The sequence below is a fragment of the Diabrotica virgifera genome, chromosome 8 (assembly GCF_917563875.1).
Source record: "Diabrotica virgifera virgifera chromosome 8, PGI_DIABVI_V3a".
Taxonomy (NCBI): Eukaryota; Metazoa; Arthropoda; class Insecta; order Coleoptera; family Chrysomelidae; genus Diabrotica; species Diabrotica virgifera.
Window position 1 is genome coordinate 133,330,152 of NC_065450.1, and position 22,358 is coordinate 133,352,509.

Sequence of the window (22,358 nt, forward strand, 5' to 3'; positions counted from 1 at the left end):
GTATAAAATATACACTTACTTTCCGGTATAAGGGAAGAATATAGTAGTATTCAATATCATACTTTTTCTCTATATTATGCTAAAGGGAGAGATGGTAGAGGGACAGATTTGAATGTAATGTAATGCATTAACAAAACCAAAATAATTGGCAGGATCTGGAGGGGATTAGTAAGGAAATGCTTGCCAATTATTTTGGTTTTGTTAATGCATTACATGCAAATCTGTCCCTCTACCATCTCTCCCTTTAGCATAATATAGAGAAAAAGTATGATATTGAATACTACTATATTCTTTCCTTATACCGGAAAGTAAGTGTATATTTTATACTTATACTTAACATACTTTTGTTGCCACTGCATTTGAATGCGTGCATGTATGTGAGTGTGAGGGTTGTAAACCATATTTACGTACATGTTAGTATTTATATGTATGCATAAATATATATACTTTAATATTGGCTTGATCATTACCCTTTGATTTCAACCAGACCACTTAACTAACTCTGGTTTTTGTTATTTGTAGCATTTAATTTTACTTTTACCGTGACCTGAAGATGCTGTGAATATTGTAGACAGCGAAACCGGTCGTCAGTTGTAAAATAAATTGTTTGTGAGAACGTCTCTCTTTTCTTTACTACAATTACATAAATATTTATACAAGGGGCCAAAAACTTTTTTTTAATTTAAATTATTTGGCAAAAAGGAAGAATGTATTAAAATGCATTTTACTCTTGCCCGAAAACAGAAAAAAATGTTTATATCATAAATAAACATTGATTTTCGCTTAACTTAGATGTTCAAACTTCCAAGAGGCAGGGAAGACAGGACTCGAGTTCTCTGAAAAGACCATTTTTATTCAATGTGGTTAAGATAAACATCTGAATAGAGGATAATTACCATTTCCGAAAAAATGTATTTTTAAGGAATTATTTCATGATGAATTCTGAAGGTAGCTTTTTTGTCGGGGCTATTTTGTCGGCGGGCTATTATTCCGCGGCTATTTTGTCTGCAGGCTATTTTATCGGAGCTATCTTGTGTGCGGGATATTAAGTCGGGGCTATTTTGTCGGAGCTTTTTTGACGGGGTTATTTTGACGGGGTACCTTCCGGAGTCCAGATAGGACAAAGGGCAAAAGAAGGCGTGAGAATAGTTGTAACGAAAGAAATGAATCGAAGAATAACCAAATTCAAACCCGTATCACCAAGAACCATATACATAAAAATAGAGTTAGAAGAAGAAGAATGTCACATAAAACAGGTATATACACCGGTAGAAGGAACAGAGCATGAAAAAAACAGAACAATTCTATGATGAGATACAGAAACTTATTGATGAGATACAAGAGGAAAGCAAAAACATCCTTTTACTAGGAGACTGGAATGCAAGAATAGGAAATGATGAAAATATGGCATTAGGCTGCTTGGGAAGGTATGGAGAAGAGACGATAAATAGGAATGGTAGAAGAATGATAAGTTTCTGCCAAATAAATGACTTGTTAATAGGTAGTTCTTTCTGGTATCAACCGAGAAACGAAAAATATACATACGTAGGAGAAGAAAGAAATGCGAAAAGCATAATTGACTACATCATATATCCTCGAGACGCAGACCTAACGATAAAAAATATAAAAACAGAGAAAGAAGCCGAACTCGGTACCCAACACAGACTATGTAGTGACAGCAGAGATAAACATGAAACTAATGGAAATAATAGAGATTCCTCAATATACAAGAATAGCAATATATAAGATGAAAAATATGGAAGTGAGGAAGTTATACCAAAGAGAGACAGACAAAATACTGGAACAGCATTAAAACAATGAGGAGATATGGAATATGAAAGAGAGATAGAAAAATTGAGAGACACGTTATGGAAAACTGTAAAACAAGTATGTGGAAGAAGAAGGAATGGGAAGAATAATAAAAGAACTGGATGGTGGAATAAGGAAATAAAGCAAGCAGTAAAAAAGAAGAAATAAATGTGGAAGCGATACATAAATACAAATGAAGAGCAAGACAGAGACGAATACAGAAGACAGAGAAATTATAGTGAAAGAACTAGTAAAAGATGCGAAGAAGAAGAGCTGGAAGGAATTCGGTGAAGAATTGAACGAAGGTTTTGGGAATAACAATAAACAGTTTTGGAATAAAATAAGAAGCATGAAAGGAACAAAAAGGAAACAAATAAGAGGAATTAGAAATGAGTGAAATGAATTAAAAACAAACATACAGGACATACTAACCATATGGCATAAGCACTTAAAGAAAAATTCGAGGCAAGCAACCAACAAAATGAGGAGAGAGGACAGCAAGAAAAGAAGACGATAGGGACAATCGAGTAGACGAAATTCATATCAAAGATATTAAAGAAGGATTGGCAAGAATAAAGATTGCAAAAGCGGGAGGTGCAGATGACATAGATCCGAAGATGATGAAGTACGTGGGAGAACGAGGCAAGTTTTGGCTACTGGAAATAATGAGGGAAGCATGTAGAACAGAAAAGATACCGAAAGACTGGGAAGAAAATTTATTGATACCAATACACAAGAAAGGAGATGAAGCGTAATGTGATAACTGTAGGGCTATATGCTTATCATCAGTGGCATATAAAGTCCACACCGGGATAATAGAAAGGAAGCTCAGGAAAGAACTGGAAGGAAAACTAGAAGAAGAAAAAAGCTGATTTTAGGAAGGAAAAAGGAACAACATATAATATATACATACTAACAGGCACGTAGCCAAGGGAGGGGTCCATGGGGTTCGGACCCCTCCCAAAACTGTTCCGACTTTGGTACCAAGGCAGCAAGTTTATCCCCAAGGTATTAGGTATTATTTTTTTGAAAGAGTGAACGAAATTATTATTTATATTTGGCTTGGTCTTTGTAACTATGTCACTACATCCACAAATTTTGTAATCCATTTTAAAAATAGTTCTATGCTACCAAAGCCCCTGAAATAGCTCAGAATAGCTTTCAGAATAGCTCAAAACTAGCTAACAATGCAATATTTAATTGCTATTATATGGATAAATTGATTTTTTTAAATTTCCAACTATTTTTAAAATGTGACTAATGCAATGACGTTTAAATTCCATTTTAAAGTACGTTAATACATCGATAGGTGGTGGCTCTGTGGTAGAGCATTAGACTGGAGATCGAGAGGTCCTGAGTTCGAAACCCGGCTGTTGCGTATCTTTTTTTAATTTTTTTAATGAATGATTAAAAGTTATTATAATTAAAATTCATATTTTATAAGTTAATTATTATATATATAAATATAACAGTCGAACCCGCTTATTAGAGTACCTCTCATAAGAATATCCCGGTTTAAGGAATAGAATTTTGAGATCCCGGAACATTTCCATTTACTCCTTAATAAATTTAACCGTTTATAGTGATACGTTTTAGTAAAAGAATCCCGCTTTATCTAATAATCCTAAGTTACCAAAAACTTTTTAGGTACAATTTCCCACAAATTTTTATGTTTTCTGGTTTTATAGGAGCTGTCGATAATATTTTATTTCTTACTTTATTATGGGTACCAATTCTACCTTCCGCCAAACATTTACCGATCGTAAAGTAGGTACCTAATTTTTCAATTGTGTAAACATTCTTATTGCTCACTCACCGCCACGTCGTTGTCTGTTTAGATTTTTACAGTTGGAAGTCATAAATAACCCCTTGTAATATAATAACCGCTGAAATTTTCTGGAGGGTAAAACCAATGTCAATTTTTTATTTATTATAATTTTAGAGCAACAAGTGACTAATATCGTTGATTGAGGTATTGGACCTATATTAATATTTCAATCAACGCCAATATCTTATGTAACAAAACAAATAGTCTCAGATTACCGATTATTTTTCCAGAAAAAAGTAAGTCTGTTGGATATATGTTAATAAGAAAATATATATGTATACGTATATATAATGTATACTGCATACATTTCATACTTATTTGTGTAGGTATGCATGCACAGATAATGTAGTTTGGTGTTTTAATAAAATAAGTAAGAGTTACACTAGGTACTGTATTATTGACATAAAAAGAAATAGAACCATATACATAATATATGTACATAACGTATGTATGTACATGTAAATACATAATATGTACATGTACATACAGTATGTACCTCTACAAAGTGTGTTGTACTATTACGGCGTATATTCGGTACATATATTTCTGCTAGCCATCACTGATCGGTTATTAGAATATCCCGGTTATAGGAATATTTTTGCTTGGCACGAAGGGTATTCTAATAAGCGGGTTCGACTGTACCATTTTAAATATTTTCTTTGATTTATCTCTCTTCAATCCTGACCCCCCGGAGGGAGTGTAGTGGTCGACGTGATGTCGTGTATTGTCCGTCTCCAAAGATCTCTGTCTCTGGTCATTTCTGGTCATTTCTTTGATTTATATGAGTTGAAATCCGCTAGAGAAATTATGCCTCCAAAAAAGTCGATTACAAATTTGTTTTTCTATTCTCATACTATAATATATCAATTATGATGTCACTACCTGTATCATAATGAACTTCATTATGATACAGATTTTCATTAAGATACAGATTTTTAACCAATAGAATCGCGATATGGCATTCGCGATAAAGGTGGTACACGCGCAGTGACCAATGGTGAGTCAAATACATACGCTTTGACAGTTCTCAATATGTAAACAAACTGCAAAACTGACAAACTACTTAAATTGTTTGCGTTACAAAATTAATAAATTTGAATATATGTTTTGTTGTGAATGATCATAAAAAAAATAGTGTATACAACTTGCATTTAATTATCATTATGAAGCTCGTACTCTATAAGAAACTCGCCGCATACGGCTCGTTTCTTATCCATCATACTCGCTTCATAATGACCATCATTAAATGCTCGTTGCATAATATACTATTATGACATAGAAATTGAAACAACAAAATAGTTTATAATTTTATATTGGGTCCTATAAATAATGAAAACGTTTTATTATAAAACGTTCGTTTTTATAAAAGTGTAATTATTTACTAAGATTATTTCTGTGTTTATTCAGTGTACGGATCAACTTTTATCCAATTTTAACATCAGATTTACCAAAAACGATACCAAAACTATCAGCATTTTAAATTCTTTTACCTTTTACTTTTTATAGAAGACCAGGTGTACTCTTTTCTATGGAATGCTATATGCTATATTTCGGTAGTAGTCATTAACATCGTCAGGGTCGCTAAAATGATATTAAAGATACAATGGTGAAATTACGTAGGTATTAAAAACAACTTACTAGGGTGAGATTGTCGTCATATATGTAGATGTTATATCTTACCCTAGTTTTTAATATCTAATTTCACAATTGTAGCTTTAATATTATTTTAGGGTCCCTGATCATGTTAGTGACTACTAACAAAATAAATATAGGATTACGTTCTACATTCCGATTCCCGTACATTCTATCTTGCACTTAGTAAAAGTAATTAGAAAATTTTTTTTTACATGTAAGTTTTACATGTTTAAAATATTTTAAATTTAAAAATATTTGTCCGCTCGTTTACACTGTACACAAAAGTTTGTCGCCATTCTTCTTAGACGGCTAGGGCATAAGTAGTATACTGTCCGTTTTCTTTCGATAGGATAATTCGGTTGAGAAACTGATTGTATAGTTAGAATTTCGTTTATGTCCTGTCAAATATTGCACCGTAAATTTGATATGTTTAATCTGGCTTCCTAATTGTTTTGTGCGAATTATGGCAGTATATCACATACGATTAATAGTACTTGTGTTTATCATTCCTCAAAAAACACACAGTATCCATGGTAATGTTACGGTTGCTACCATGGACCGATTTTGTCAATTCCTTCATATAAAAATTTGTAAGAGATAATCCTTCGGTATCGAAGTTTTTGCCAAGATAGGGACTGGCATCAATCATGTATTTAGAGAATGAATCGCAAAGCATATTATGCCCGTACATAGACGGCTGACGTTACGATCGTCAACACTAAAGCGTCGTAATATTTACGACAGGATACGTAATTCACACACTTCCGCACAAAATTTAACTGACGTTTATACACCAACGTTTACCTACTAAAGAACTAAGGAACCCAAGTTCTTGTGATTTTGCGTTGCTGAGAAATTTCGCAAAAAATAATTCGGCGTCTTATATTTTGAGTATTAGTATTCTAGGGTTAAAATAGTTTTTTTCAAATTTTGCATGTGGATCTAAAATTTATTCTGAATATTTGTTTCAATACCTTACCGTCTAATCTAATAAAAAATTTGAGTTGTGTTTGGACCCCCCTCAAGCACATTTCCTGGCTACGTGCCTACATACTAAGAAATATAATTGAAAGAAAAAGCGAAATAGGAGAAGACTTATAGGTATATTAAAAATCCACAAGGAAGAATTTCCTGTAGCTGGCTGTATACCATAAATTACAAGTAAAATTTAGTAAAAAATTTTTGGCTTGGTAAAAGGTATATTAGTTTAAAAAGCCCCTATAGGGCTTTTTATGTGTGTAGCCCTATAGGGACGTTTTAAACTAATATACCTTTTACCAAGGCAAAAATTTTTTATTAAATTTTACTTATATATTACGTTTATATATATTAAAGCTGTTAAAGAGAAGTAATATGGTCAGTAGTGGAAGACCTGCAAACGTTGCAAAAGATAGTAAGCGTGGTAAAAAGTAGGTACATATTAACGTACTTGCTAAAGTGCAAATAAACGGAAACAGATCGCCAATAATAAACCTAACAAGGGATAACCTAAGAGAAATAAAACAAGGGGACAGTCTCAGCCCAGTTTTGTTTATATTAGTAATGAATAGAGTAATGAAGAACGCTAAAAGAAAGTAAAGGCAATTACAGTCAACAATAGGGTACAGGAATTTGGTAACAGTGAGAATAAAGGAATTACTATATGCAGATAGCCTAGTAAAAATAGAAAAAAATAAAGAGAAAATGCAAAAATTAATAGATATCTGGGTGGAAGAAATAGAAAATTTGAAAATGGAGATAAATGTAAAGAAAACGAAGACCATGATAGTAGCCCAAAAAAAAGGGAAGAAATAAACCAAACGATATTTAGGCGCAAAAACGAAATAAGAGAAACAGTCTCGACGTTTGAATACCTGGGAGTAATAATATCAGATGATGGAAAGCTAGATCAAGAAATCTCATACAGGGTGATAAAAGCAAATAAGATCTACTATGCACTAAATAAAACAATATTTGAAAAGGAAGAAATAGATAAAGAAATGAAACTGAAGGTATACAATGCAATATCTGTATCAACTTTAATATATGCAAGTGAGACATGTGTAAACAATGCAAAAATAGACAGTACAATAAACGCAGCGGAGATGAAGCAGCTGAGAAAAATAGCAGGAAAAACGAAATTGGACAGAATAAGAAATGAAGATATTAGACAAAGACTGAAACAGGAATCGATAATAACCAAGATCCAAAAAAGAAAATTAAAATGGTATAGACACATTAACAGAATGGACCAAGAAAGACCAAAGCAGGTGATGGAATCAAAAAGATATGGCAAAAGAAGGAAAGGGAGGCCAAGGAAGGAAAAACACTTCAACAAATGAAAGAGTTAGCAAAGGACCGCAAGAAATGGAAGATATGGATTGAGGATGAATAAAACCTCCGACGCCCCTTAGGGGTATAAGGAGTTTCGAGAAAGAAGAAAAAGTGCTCTAAGGACCTCCTATATTTGATTTCACTCATCCGGGATATCCTTCCCTGCTTCAATTTGATTGAACAGTACGAACAATAAAGGATACGATCCTTGCGCCTCCATATTTCAGCATTTCCATTTTTATGTTGCCTGGTCCTGGTATTTCGTTATTTTTGGGTTTCTTTAGTGGTTTAGTTATATCTTCCTTTGTAATTCGGCTTCTTCCGTTATTATTGTTACAGTGTCTTGTGAAATATACCTACTACTCCGGTCTATTCTCCAACAATAATTTTGTGTAATGATTATTTTGTCCACTCCTTTGATGTAATTATCAGTAGTAATTTCACAAAAGCTCTAAAATTCTATATTAATTTTAGAGTTCGAGTGCACTTTGCTGCGATTATTTCATGAATAAAACTGTTCAAAACCAAAATTTTATTGTAATTTATTTATGTAAGTACAAATTAGTACCATTAAACACACAGTTTTTATAAATATTTGACGATTGAAAGTCATCACTTTTATAATTTTTAAAACATTAATTGTCATTAATGTCACTGAATGTATTTTTTCGTAGAAACGAAGGGCATCTGACGTAATATACTTAACGACGGGCAATTATCAAAAATTATCGATTTAATTCAGATTTCTGTAGCTTTCTATTGGTCAGTATCTCCTATGAATGAAATAATCAGTTGTATTACACGAGAGCTCTAAAATTATCGACTTGTATCCCGAGTCACTTCGGGATACAAAGACGAAGATGAAGACTATACTTGATGAAGAGAGCTTCTGAAAGAAGAAGACATCATCAGATTTATCAAGGCACAGAGACTCAGATGGATGTGACATATAGAAAGTAGGAATCCAGAGCCGTTATCAAGAAAATTTCCAAATAGAGACCTGTATCAGGCAGACGACGAGGAAGACCCAAAACTAGATGGGAGACCAGATAGTCGAGGACCTTAAGAAGATGGGAGTCAGAGAATGGGTAACCATAAGCAAAAACAGGAAAGAATGGAGGAAAATGGTAGAAGATGTCAAGTCACACAACCAATTATTGTAAAACCAAAATGTTAATACGAATTTATTCATAGCGACAAACGAATCGAAAAAGCCCAAAAAGGGCGGCAATCACTCCGCTAGGAGTGTAGATGCCAAGATGATGATGATGCTCCCAAGTGACACTTTGACAGTTTTAATTTCACGACCCGAAGGGGAGCGAAATTATGTTAAAGTGTCACGAGGGCAAACCAAATCAATAATTTTTAAGAGCTTGAGAGTAATTCGGTAAGATTATTTCATGAATAAAACTGCCTTTTTAAATCATTTTAACTAATATTTTATTGATATCTTCCCCTGAATATTTGCTAAACCTGTTTCTTGTTGTTCTCTGTGACAAGTTGTATAGAACATTAATTGTGATTAATGTCACTGAATGTATTTGTGCGTAGCAACGAAGGGCATCTGACATAAAATACTTGACGACGGGAACTTATCAAAAATTATTAGTAGTAATTGCACAAGAGCTCTAAAATTATTGAATGTTTCCCGAGTGACACATTGGCAGTTTTAATTTCACGAGCCGAAGGCGAGTGAAATTATGTCAAAGTGTCACGAGGGCAAAAATTCTATATTAATTTTAGAGATTGAGTGCAATTTGTTGCGATTATTTCATGAATAAAACTGTTCAAAACCAAAATTTTATTGTAATTTATTTATGTAAGTACAAATTAGTACAATTAAATACACAGTTGTTATAAATATTTTACGGTTGAAAGTCATCACTTTTATAATTTTTAAACCATTAATTGGTATTAATGTCACTGAATGTATTTTTTCATAGCAACGAAGGGCATCTGACGTATTATACTTGACGACGGGAAATTATCAAAAATTATCAATTTAATTTAGATTTCTGTAGCTTTCTATTGGTCAGAAACTCCTATGAATGAAATAATTGTATATAATATCACAAGAGAGAAAATTTTGCCGGCAATATTTTCGACTGGTATGAAAGTTTGTTGCCTGGCAATTTTCGCGAATTAAATTTTGACTTAAATCACGAGACGTCAGTCGAGTGATTTTGTCAAAATTTCACAAGCGAAAATTACCAAAAGGCAACGAACTTGAATGAAACCAGGAGAAAATATTGCCGGTAAATAATTTTCTCTCGAATGATATTCGAAAAGACTATTTCACGAGACAATTAATGCACCATATCAACGAAATATAATCTTTATTTATTTGTTATGACCAGCAGGGCCGGTTCTAGGGTTTTGAGCGCCCCGGGCAAAACAAAATTTGGCGCCCTTTCATACGAAATATTATATAGGTACTGCAAATATAAAAAAAAATAGTAAAAAAAGGCAAAAAATCAAAATTTCATTATAAAGAACTATGTAACAATATATTTAATCCAACAATAGTACAATAGTCAGTTATTCTTTATAGCTAATGCAGCGGCATATGGCGTAGCATAACAAGCGCATTTGAAATTCAAGCAACGAAGGAGCGAGACAAAAGATAAAGATAAATGCACGTTGCCAACAAACACAAAAAATGTATAACGTTGTACTTTTACAATACCAAAAAAGATGTTGATTATGTGCACTGCAAGCGCACAATCTGCATCCCCAATGACTAAATTGAGGGAGTGGGATCCACATAGCATAAAAAATAAGGATATTCTTTGCAGACACGAGCTTGTACACCTTTATTTCTTTCCTTCATGTTAGAGCCGTTGTCATATCCTTGGCCTCTACAATCATCTAAATTCAATTGAAAAGCATTCATTGTTCTATTATATAATGAGTAGGCCTATGCCTCGATACCTAGAACTAAGGCTATGGGAAACAGTGGAAGACCTCGAAGTTCCACGAATATTAATAAAAGTAGTATAAGGGCTATACAAGAAGAACAAAGTAGCTATAAAAACGGGCTATAAATATGCAGTCCATTTAAGAGGAAAAATGGACTTCTACAGGGCTGTTCCATTTCCCTTTCCTATTTTAAATATTTCTGGAAAAAACCCTGAAACCATGGAGAAGAAAGTGCGAAGAAATGGGTATACCAATAACAAAAGAATAGGCTGGAAATAGTCAAAGGTAAACAAATCAAAGGAACAGACAAGTACAAGTATTTAGGTTTCATAATATCAAACAAAGGAACAACTGAAGAAGATAATATAAAACATAGACTAGGACAAACAAGAGACTGTATATGAAAATTTTGAAAATTAACCCGGTATTGTTGGGCAAGAACATCAGCATAAAAACAAGAAGAAGAATATCACACCATGACAAGAAGTATCCTGACTTATGGGTGTGAAAATTGTATAATTAATAAGAAAACCAAAAACAAAATCAGAGCAACAGAGATGGAATTTCTAAGGAAAAACTGTGAGTACCAGCTAAAGCTAAGAGCAACGAAAAGAGATCGAATAAAAATAACAAAGAGATTAAGAAAAGAATGGAAATTAACTAAGATATAATAGACTACATAGGACAGAAGGAATTAACCTTGTACGGACAAGAGGAAAAGCAGACAAAAAACGTTGGATCAACAGAATAAAGGAGTGGAGCCCGATAGGAAGAAGAAAGAAAGGCAGGGCCGAAGATCTTTCAGAGGTGAAGTGGACGAAGCAATGGAAAGAAGAAATCTGCAGGAAGGGGACTGACAAAACAGAAAGAAATGGAGAGAACGGTTGAGTGAAGGAATACATACACTGAAAACTATGGAAATTAGAAAGGATACAGGGTATTTCTAAATAAGTGCGACAAACTTTGAGGGATAATTCTACATGAAAAAATGATGGCAGTTTGCTCTATAAAGGTATGTCCGCAAATGTTTTGTTTCCGAGAAACGAGGTGTTGTAATTTTTCTAACAAACTAACGATTTAATGATATATCGAATAAAAAATCATTTTGAAATTCCTCGTTCAATTTGTGAAAAAAAAAATTACCCTTTTTTTCATACGACGCGCCGTTTTTTATGCAAAAAATAAAACATCTTAACGCTTACAAAGTATTCGAAATAGGTTTCTATACATTTATATGAAGAAGAACTTGTCATTCCTAATTCATACATACAAAGATTGGTAAAAAAAATTTTTAAAAGAAGAAATTAATCACTTTACAATGAAAGAATAGGTAAATCAATTACTAATACCGATGAGAATAATAATTTTAAAAAATCACTTCAAATGTTCAAAATTTTCGTCGTTTATCTCATGACCTCATGTGCAATAAGTTAATATTATGATTTTCTACAATAAATTTAATTATTCATTTTTTTTATTACGTGAATAGCTACTTACCGAAATTTATGTAAAGGAAAATAATAAAAATTTATTAACTCCACAACCAATATTTTACAAAACTTTTTTTATTCCACTTTAAAGCACACGCACCAGTGTTAATGCAAATTTACAGAAAGACAAAATTATTTAACCAAAGAGTTTTACGACATAGGCGCCAGTAGGTATATAGTATCACTGACTATTCATAATTTTGTTGATAATTTAAAATTTGATCTTCGTCCATTTTTAAAGTAGATTGTTGACATATGTGATACCGACGTGACAAATTACCAAAAAAATGAACAACCTTTGTAGATCGTAAAAAGAATTTGTCTGCATTAATTTTGTATGAGTGATAAAAACCATAACAATAATTCTTAGGTTGCATTATATTTCTTAGTCAGCTTTGCTTTTAGTCTATTAATATTTTTTTTGAGTTATAAATTCTGACTATAGATAAAAATTTTTTCTTATAAATAATATTAGAATTATCCAAACAATGTCGTAGGAAAAATGTTCAAAGTTAATATATAAAATCAACAAAAAAATAATGAATTAAAAAATATATATTTTTATATATAAAGGGGCTCGCCCGCCCCTTTATCCGGCGCTGATGACCAGACACTTTCGTGACGGATCTGTCATAATTTTGTCGCTGAGAAATCACGTCGCTAAGGAGTTTTGTCAGTAGGAAATTATCCGTTGCTATGAAGTTTTATCAGTTAAAAACAGTCTAGTGAAATAGTCGCTGTAATTTTTATTATTGTAGGTTTCTAATGGTCAGAAGCTCTATGAATGAAATACTCGCTGTAATTTTTATTCTTGTAGGTTTCTATTGGCCAGAATCTCTATGAATGAAATAATCTGTAGGTATGATATTTTTATTTTGTTTACTTTTTCTGATGTTTTTTTATTTTTTCCATGCTTCCGTTGTTCTTTTATACCCTATCGTGTATCAATGTCTCCACACATTCTCCCCCAGTATTCGTTCTGCTTGAGCCGTTAGAACAGAAAAACTGGGTCGAGGTGAAGGTGGAGGTGGAGGTCGCGGTCGATGTCGATATCCATGTAAAACAAACACATGGTAGTGAATGGAAGAGAACAGAGCAGGTAAGTCGCGGTAGAGGTTTAGCGCGATGCCATCCAGGAGGTTTATATCGATGCTTTTGAAAATAAAATGAGTTTGTTTTATATGGATGTCTACTGCGCGGCCTACAAGGATGCTTCCGTGTGATTGGTCCGTTCGAAGCCAAGTTGTCATTACCTGCGCTGTCTGAGTTGATACTTTTTATATAATCCCTTTTTTTTATTCAGTTTATTTTTGTATTTCTAAAGTAATTAAATTCACACAGGGTTTACCCCCTTTTAAGTTTTGAAATTCAGTAATTTTTTGAAATATGAAGGAGGATCTGATTATTTACAGTTGACATTTCATCAATATCATCACTTGACTGACACAACATCGCAAAAGCACAGTCTTTTTGTCATTCAAATTTCAGTAAACTACTTTTATTGATAGTGGTTCTAGCTCGACTGACAGCGCAGGTGACCTCCTTGCTATGTGCTGTCAACATCGACCGCGACTTAACTAGTAGCATCCACCGCGACCTACACCGCCACCTCGACCTACACCTCCACCTCGACCTACTTGTTCTGTTCTTACCCTTATTCTTAGCTTGACTTGTCTGATGGTAACATATTCTGCTCGTATTCCCAGAGTTCTGTCGTTTAGCCATTTATTAAACGTATCTTTTTTCCTTTTATTCATCTCATTTAGTTCGTCAATGTACTTCTCCAGATATTTATTCTTGTGTTGTTCAATACCCAACACCTCGTTTGTCGCTTTACTTATTTTTTCGTTTAAATGTTGATATATTTTCTGTTGAGGTTCATTATTCGTTCATCTGTATCATATTCTGTAGCCGATTCTGATAAAGTGTTCGAATACTAAATTGTTGAAGAAGTTCTAATCTATACAGCGGTCTTTTGTCCCCTCATCTCTTTGGATATTGTCTTTTTGCTCTGTTCCAGTGTATATGAATATCCATAGTTCTAATCGGTGGTAATTTGCACATTCTGCTTGTCTGTATAATCTGTATTCCTTTCAGTCTGTTTCTTTTCATTTGGTGTTTAAAATAAATGCAGGGGACTTGACTCTAAAGTAATTCAGCTAAAATTGACATTGTTGTAAATTGTTTATATTTTTGTAGGATTTTTCTGTTCAATTTTTAATGGTGAATTATCTTACTACAGAGTTATAATAACTTGTATTGTTGTCGTAAATTCGGCACTATGAAGGACTTACTTTGGAATACATAATAAAGAAGTTATTTTTCTTATTGCCTAATTTTAACTTTAACTAAACCATACAACCTTTATTATAGATCCAACATATGGCCAGGCTACATCTGGTGTGATAAATGGCCTGTACTATTTATGTCTTCCGACAGGAACTACGTGTCCGACGTCAGGCACCGGAACTATTGATCCAAGAATTGTAACACCAGTAGGCGCCGTTGTGGTAAGAAAAATATTAATCGCAAAACTTATTTTTGAAAAAATTTATGACTATATTTTAAAGTTTATTTATTTCCAACCGGCAGCTTATTATAAACGCAAATATTCAAATAGAGGTTAAGGGTTACCGTCAATGCCGTAAACCATTGCCGCACGGTTGTAGTTGAAATCAAGAAGGTTTTTTTAATTACGAGTTTTGCCTTAATTAGTTTAGTTACCTGTCCGTCTCATATACTTACCGTTGCAGGTCATTATCTACATCAGATATCTAAGTTAACATTGTTGCCCAATTACAAAAAATTCTTGAATTCATTTTAAATCAAATATATCATAATTTTTGAGGAAGTGGATTATACAACAAAACAAATTAATATTCCATGTAAATAAATAAAAACTTTAGAAATAGAAAAGAAGAATTAAGTTATAATCTTACGTTAAAGTAAATAATAAAAGCAATAAATATAATAAAACAAATACTTATAAGAAGAAAAACAAATATACAATTAAAAATCAAAGGGGTTTTCGATATTGTATTGCAAAAAACTCTTCGTGATTTCATCAATCGATTTTCAAAGAATATCTTCGTACCTTGGCAACATCGAAATTTTCAGTTTTTCACATAGTTTCTGAGGCTTAAAAATGACCAATTTCGCAATTTTTAAATTTTTAATCGCTAATATGTCAAAAACTATCAATTTTAGAGAAAAGTCACTAAAGACCTTTTCTGTTTGAAATGATCTAAAAAACCTAAAAAAAGTTTGTTCAATGCAAAAATAATAATTTTAGGAGAAAAACAAAAAAAAACGTTTAAAAAAATTTTGACCCAATTTTGGACCTGGCAACATGCTAATTTGTTAAAAGTGGTCCTTTTTGAGTAAGATTGTGCAAAAATCCGAATCGGAATATTTTTCCTAGCGGATGTTCAGTGGCTTTCTGGACTAATAATAAGAGGCCTATACAGGGTATCAAAAGCTTTTTCGATATCAAACGAAACATATATTACGTCTTGCCTGCACTGGAAGGCGTTAATGATTGATGTTTGGAGAACTGCAAGATTGTCTGCTGTGCTTTGAAGTGACCTAAAACCTGATTGTGCTAAATTTAATATATTATATTTTTCTAGATACCACAGGAGTCTTTTGTTGATCATTTTCTCCGTAAGTTTGCAAATTGTACATGTGAGAGAAATTGACCTGTAGGAATTTGGATCAGTTGGAGGTTTGCTTTGTTTTTTAACTGGGATAATTATGGATTTCCGCCACATTTTTGGAAATTATTGTTTGGTCCATATTAAATTGTAAATTTCAAGCAGTTTGACTAGACTAGGTCGAGAAAGATTTTTAATAAAGATAAAGGGGATGTTATCTGGACCTGCAGCTGAATTTTTGCAACAGTACAATGTGTCTGACAATTCTTGTAATGTAAACGGCAGATTTAGAGAGTCTAGATCGGATATTTTGCAATCAGATAAACTGGATTCTAGATTAGTAGACACGGGAGGCTAAAAAATTTGAAGTATATGCGTTTGTTGTTTTCTTGTGAAAATTTTCACCCAAAATGTTAGCAATTTGTTGACTGTCAGTGACTGTGCTATTTTCAGTGAGTATGGCAGAAATTCTTGAATATGTTTTCTTTCCTGACATATGTTTAATTTTCTTCCAAATTTGGATAGAAGGAGTGTCAGTGTTGATGGACGAGATATGGATTTTCCAGAAGTCTTTCTTGCTTTGTCTAATTACATACTTAGATTTAGCTCTCAGTTTTTTTAAGTTGATGAGATTTTCTTTAGTGCTATCTCTGCGATATTTATTTAATGCTGCCTTACTTTGTTTTATAGCCAGAAAACATTGTTTGTTCCACCAAGGTGCTGCTTACGATTGGTTTTTTCCAACATTTACTTCAGCAGCAGAGATTACACGGTTATTGAAAGCGGCAATACTTTTATCGGCATCTTCTGATAATTCAAGCTGGTTTAATTTGTTTTCAGTATGTATCCGAAAGCTATCCCAGTTGGCATTAGAAATGTTCCATTTTTTTCAGTATGTATCCGAAAGCTATCCCAGTTGGCATTAGAAATGTTCCATTTTTAAAGGTGTCGAAATATTTTTCTAATTTTTCAGATATTAAAATGGGGAAATGATTACTATCATAAAGATCGTCAACAGCTTTCCATGTAAAGACTAAGAAATATTCTTGGATGACATAAACTTAAATCTATAGAGGAGAATGTACCAGTAACAATATTAAAATTAATTTTGAAATGGTCATTCATCATACAAGTGTCAGTAATATTGAAAACATTTTCGACAGTCTTTCCTCGGCCGAAGGTTCTTTCAGAACCCCACATTGTATTGTGGGCATTGAAATCTCCAACAAGACGAAAAGGTGAAGAAAGTTGGTATATGAGGTCCACTAGATCAGCTTCAGATAGGCTATAATTTGGAGGAATATAGATGCTACAAACTTTAATTTTATTTGGGCACCAGATGTTAACGGCGATAGCTTCTAGGTTTATGCAAATTGATGTGTGGAGTAGAGATCATTTGATATGAATACGGATGTTCCACCGCTAGCCCTAACATAGTCAGTTCTCAAGAAATGGTAACCTACAAATCCCTTTAGAAGTCTTTTCTGATCAGATTTGAAATTTGTTTCTTGTAAACACAGTATGTCGGCAGTAGTATCAAGGATTAACTTTTGGAGGTGTTCAAGTCTGGGGTAAAACTCATCACAGTTCCATTGAATTAGATTGAATTTTACTAAAATGTGGATTTTTCGGAGAGTTGGGAGGTATCTGAGAAATACTCCTCATCCTGGGGATCCAGTAATGAGAGGGAATTTAAACTTACCGTATATGCTGTGTCCTATCTGTTAGTGACCTATCTGTTAGAGAAGGATAAACATTATATATGTCAGAGAGTAAAGATTTGATGTCATGTGTAAACTGTTGTGCTTCAGATAGTGGATTGCTACTACCGTAGCAATTTTTAAGGAAACTAATAAAATTGTTTACAGAAATAGAAAAATGGTGTGATGACTTACTAAAACAATCTTTTATTTCTTCTTTTGCGGTATCAGTGATTTTTGAACTGTCAGTTGAATCTTTTTTAACTTCTTCCTGGGTTGTTTCGTTGGTTTCTTCTTTGCATCTTGATCAGGAGGAGGCATTACAGATAAAATTTCTTGTCACGTTGATTGCGTTGGAATCTACTGAACTTGGGAAGGCTCTCTTCATTTCAGGTACAGGTGAAGAAGGTGTTTCGCTTGTTGTTGTATTCGCTGTGGAAAGTGAAGGAATATTTGTATTTGTTTGTGTGTTTGTGTTAGGACATTTGTTTACTGTATGTCTAGGCTGTTAACAAAGAAAACATTCCATACGATCCGTAGACAGGAATATTCTGTATGTGTTATGCTCCTGTTGTATTAAAAGTGACGTTTGAAGCTCGTAGTTCTCAGTAGCTGGGGTAACGTAGACTTGTCGCCTAAAACTCAAAATATGCGCATACTCATCCCCTGGGATATCTGCTTTCAATAGTGATATAGGAGATACCATTTGTAGTCCGAAATCTTTCAGTGCACGTTCTATGACCTCATTAGGCAAGGATGGACAGACATTTGATATTAAAATTCCCTTTGCTGGAGAAATTAGTCTTCTTATACTCAGCTCGACAGAATTTACAGTTATTGTGGGATGCTTCAATATAAGCTGATCTACAAGCTCGGTTCTTGATAAGTAGATACACACTCGATTCTTTGAGATTTTCGATGCAAAACAAACATTTTTGGGACTAACGTAGTTTCCCATTGCTAGTAGCACAAGATTAGCATGGATTGACATTGTGGATTTTGTTACAGTTGAAGTAGTTTCCTCAATTTTGTTGCCTTTGTAGTCAAAAGCAACATATTCAGGATTATCCATGATTATTTTAATTATTGACCAGTATCCAGATACCAACAACACACCATGGGGTATTACTGGTTGCTTATAAAATTGTCGTTAAGCGAGAGGTGATTTAAAAGGTATTAAGGTTCCAACGAAAATTTGACCCCCCCCCCCCCCAGTAACTCAGAAACCAAGAGTTTCGTCAAAATTTAAAAAATTACATCAATTTCATGCCCTCAAATGTAGCCCCCTACTGCCCTGCATTAATCCCCAGCTTTTTTTAAATAGCAAGTTTAGTCGAGTGGCACATCATTTGAAAGGTATTTTTTTCTCTACACTGCACCCTATTTTTCTTCTTCTTCTTCTTCTTTTTCTTCTTCTTCTTCTTCTTGTAATAGGGCTATGTCCTGTTTCTTCTGTTACAGTCTCTGCTGCGATCCGGAGCTTCAGCTCTCGTACCATCGTTTTTTGGGTCTTCTTATGGGTCGCTTGGTGTTGGGCTTCTGTGTCTTCACTTATTTTGCCATATGTTCAGGGTCCTTCCGATCTACGTGGTCTCTCCACATGCGTGGTCGTGCTCTTGTCCATCTCACTACGTCTTGATTGCCTACCTCTCTCAATGTGTCTTCGTTTCGTATTCTATCTTAGTGTGATACCTCTTATGGATCTTAAGGTTTTCATCTCTTGTGTTCTCATTATTTGTTGGTCTTTGTTGTCTCGGCCATTGTGAAGATAATTTTGGATTTAAATAATTTATTGGTTGAAAGTCATTAATAACAAAAACCATAAAATTTCATCAAATTAACCAATTAAATGTTCGAAATAACCTCCTCTGACCTCCATACAATAATTCAGTCTATTTTCAAAGCCTCTTCGTATATTTGCAAACACCTCAATATTATAATATATTGAGATTAGGTATTCAGTTAGTTTAATACAAAATTATCTTTAAAGTTATTACGTAAATAAAATAAATAGGGTGTTGTGTAGGGAAAATGATGTGCCGCTCGACCACACTTGCTATTAAAAAAAAAACTGGTGGTTGATGCGGCTCAGCAGGGGGTAACATTTGAGGGCATGAATTTTGCATGAAAATTGGTCCCCCTTCCAATATAAATTGACGTGTTTTTTAAATTTTGAAGAAACTCTTGGTTTCTGGTTTCTGAATTTACTCTACATCTATATTCTTTGTTTGAAGCATTAAAACATCAGCTGATAACTAATAAATTTTTTCAGCTGATAATTAATAAATGATTTTTAACAGAACATTCTTAAAAAAATCTACTTTAACACTTTTGGATATAATAGTACCCGAATTTGGTGGTACATAAAAGTACCGTCTGGAGATTAAGATTAATATACCCAAACCAGAACATTTGCTTCTGTTTCTCAGTAAGAGATTTGTCTGCTTTGACGTTTGTACCATAGCTTCATTTTTTATCTTGTTTCATTTTATTTTCCCGCATGCATGTCTCCGTCGGGAACAAAATTATATTTGTGGGTTTCTTCTGGAATACCCTATAATATTAATATATACGCTATGAGCTCGTAGGTAGAGGGGATAATTAAAAATTCGCGAGCGCCAGTAGTGGCAAGTCTGTAAGCTTTTAATGAAAATTTGACATAAATATCAAAGTGATTAATTTAAAACATTGAAATTAAAAACATTAATAGGAAATAATATTAGTTGGTCAAAGCTGTGGTGTATATTTTTACCCTAAATATACTTACATTTTAAATACTGAATTTAAGTTTTTTTAATATTTCGTAATACGTAATTATAAATCAATCTAAGCGCCATCTACACGATAATTGTGAAAGTATCTGAAGTAAGAAATTAATATTTCATTAATAGAAAGTTAAAATGATTAGCAAAATCTTTAAAAAATCGATTACAATTGAATTACTTTTTTGCGATGTAAATATTAAGTGATAGCAAGTAGTATACGTATAGTATAGTATAGTATAGTAGTATTAAGTGATAGTAGTATACGCACTGACGCATGATATAGTGTAAACTTACAAGTGTATGTATACAGGGTGGGCCAATGAAAACAGTCCACCTCGATATTTGGCAGTATTTATTAGATTTTAAGGAAATGAGGAAACAGGTCGATTTTTGTTCAAGGGGGACACATTTTTACGATACATACATCTGTCATTTGTCAACCCCCTCCCTTCCATTTCCCCAACCCTTGGTTTTTAAATAGGGAATATACGATGCTCGGCACATCATTAGAAACGCATTTACATGGAGTATTCAGACATAACGTTTGTCCACGATTTTTTTTTGATATTTGCACCGTCTTTGTAAATCTTAATTCATTTAAAGTAAAGCACCTCTTAAAAATGAAAAGTAACGCCTATGGTCTGCTAATATGTCATTTTTTCTGTCACGTCACATGTGAATTAAAACAAATACTGAAAAAGTAATAAGTTAATTGTCATGTAACGAAAAATAAATAAATTAGAATTTATGATACATAAGGAGGCAACATTAGCGCTTCATCAATATTTTTGTTTTTCGAAAAGTTCTGCGAGCTTTCAAAAGTGCGGCAACAGTGCGTCAGCAGAACGACAGTAACAGCGTTGATTGAAATATTAACATTAATATTAATACACCCCCAATACATCAATCAACGGTGACATTGACATTATACTATCAAAAACAATAATTATTATACATACTCATAGGCGAGTTAAATGTTGCCAAGTCAGTCAGGTTCGATTTCTTGTTATAAATAATCGATTTTTAGTAGTTTCTATGTGACACAGAATCTAGGCATGGGATAAAAAAGTTTATTTGAAGAAAGTGTATTTTCTTGTTCTTCTTAATGGCGGCACAGGCTCGCTTTTGCAATATTTTATTTAGTTATAGAGTAATTTAGTTATAGAGTATAAAGTTATAGAGTAGTTATAGAGGTGGTCTAATGGTCGGATTCCTGGTCTCGGAGGTGGTCACAACTGTCGAAATTCTGACCACACCGAAAACTCCGAGTAACGATCACAGTCTATTAAGGATGCTCCGACAAATCCTACTCCCACGTCCACGAAGGTATGAGCCGCGTGACCACTGGGCAATGCACAATGGGTGTGTGGGGTGTAGCAAACGGGAGAGGGTGAAAGGCGAGCTTTCGGCGCCTTTAAATAACTGGAACACTTCGGCTAAGGGAATAAACCCCGACAGAAAATTCTGTCCCTTCTAGTCATAAGGTTAAATCGACGGGCTAGCAACTCGTCATTTGTAAAAAGTTACATATGCTAAAAATTTCGACTTAACGCCTCGGAATCCGGATGGATCAAATCGACGACGAAAATTGCTACGAAAACGGCCATGGAAAATGACAACCTGGAATATACAAGGGATACGAACTAAACAGACAGAAGTTTTTTCAGAGCTGGAGAAACAAAATATTGATATCTGTGTGATCACGGAAACGAAGAAAAAGGGGAAAGGAAATGAAGAGACGGGAAACTACATTCGTCTTTATAGTGGTGTACCTAAAGACTGCAGAGCCAAAAGGGGAGTATCTATAGCAATTAAGAAAGACTATAGAACACACATTAAAAAATGGGAAGAAGTGGATGAGCAAATAATCACATTAGAGATAGAGAAAAACGGTCACAGCCTAACAATAATCGGAATCTACGCTCCCAATGAAGATGCAGATAAACAAACAAAGGACAATTTCTACAATAAACTATTCGATGTAGTAAATGCTATTAAAAATGACAATTAATTGTACATTTTAGGAGACGCAAATGGGAGAGTAGGAAGAGAGCAGAATCACTCTGTAGTGGGGAGATATGGCGAAGAAACACTGAACGAAAACGGTACTCGTCTGAGAGATTTTTGCCAATTCCGATCGCTAAAAATAACGAACGGGTTCTTCTCACACAAAAATATCCACAAATTCACATGGACGCAACCTACAAAAAAACTACGGTCAATAATTGACTACATAATCCAAAGAG

The 22,358-nt window shown here is 33.6% G+C and overlaps 2 protein-coding genes across 3 annotated transcripts in view; one reads left to right on the forward strand and one right to left on the reverse strand.

Annotated features, from left to right (window-relative positions):
* The window catches only part of LOC126889481 (zinc finger protein 808-like), a 235,214-nt gene that overhangs the window by 181,083 nt on the left and 31,773 nt on the right, over window positions 1-22,358 (forward strand). For both annotated transcript variants that reach the window (XM_050657810.1, XM_050657811.1), the window contains exon 2: window positions 14,368-14,504. In XM_050657810.1, the coding sequence (XP_050513767.1) occupies window positions 14,368-14,504 (137 nt within the window). The remainder of the gene's footprint in view (window positions 1-14,367; window positions 14,505-22,358) is intronic.
* LOC126889480 (methyl farnesoate epoxidase-like) overlaps window positions 1-22,358 on the reverse strand; it is a 243,605-nt gene that overhangs the window by 108,226 nt on the left and 113,021 nt on the right. The gene's annotated exons all lie outside the window — the stretch shown is intronic.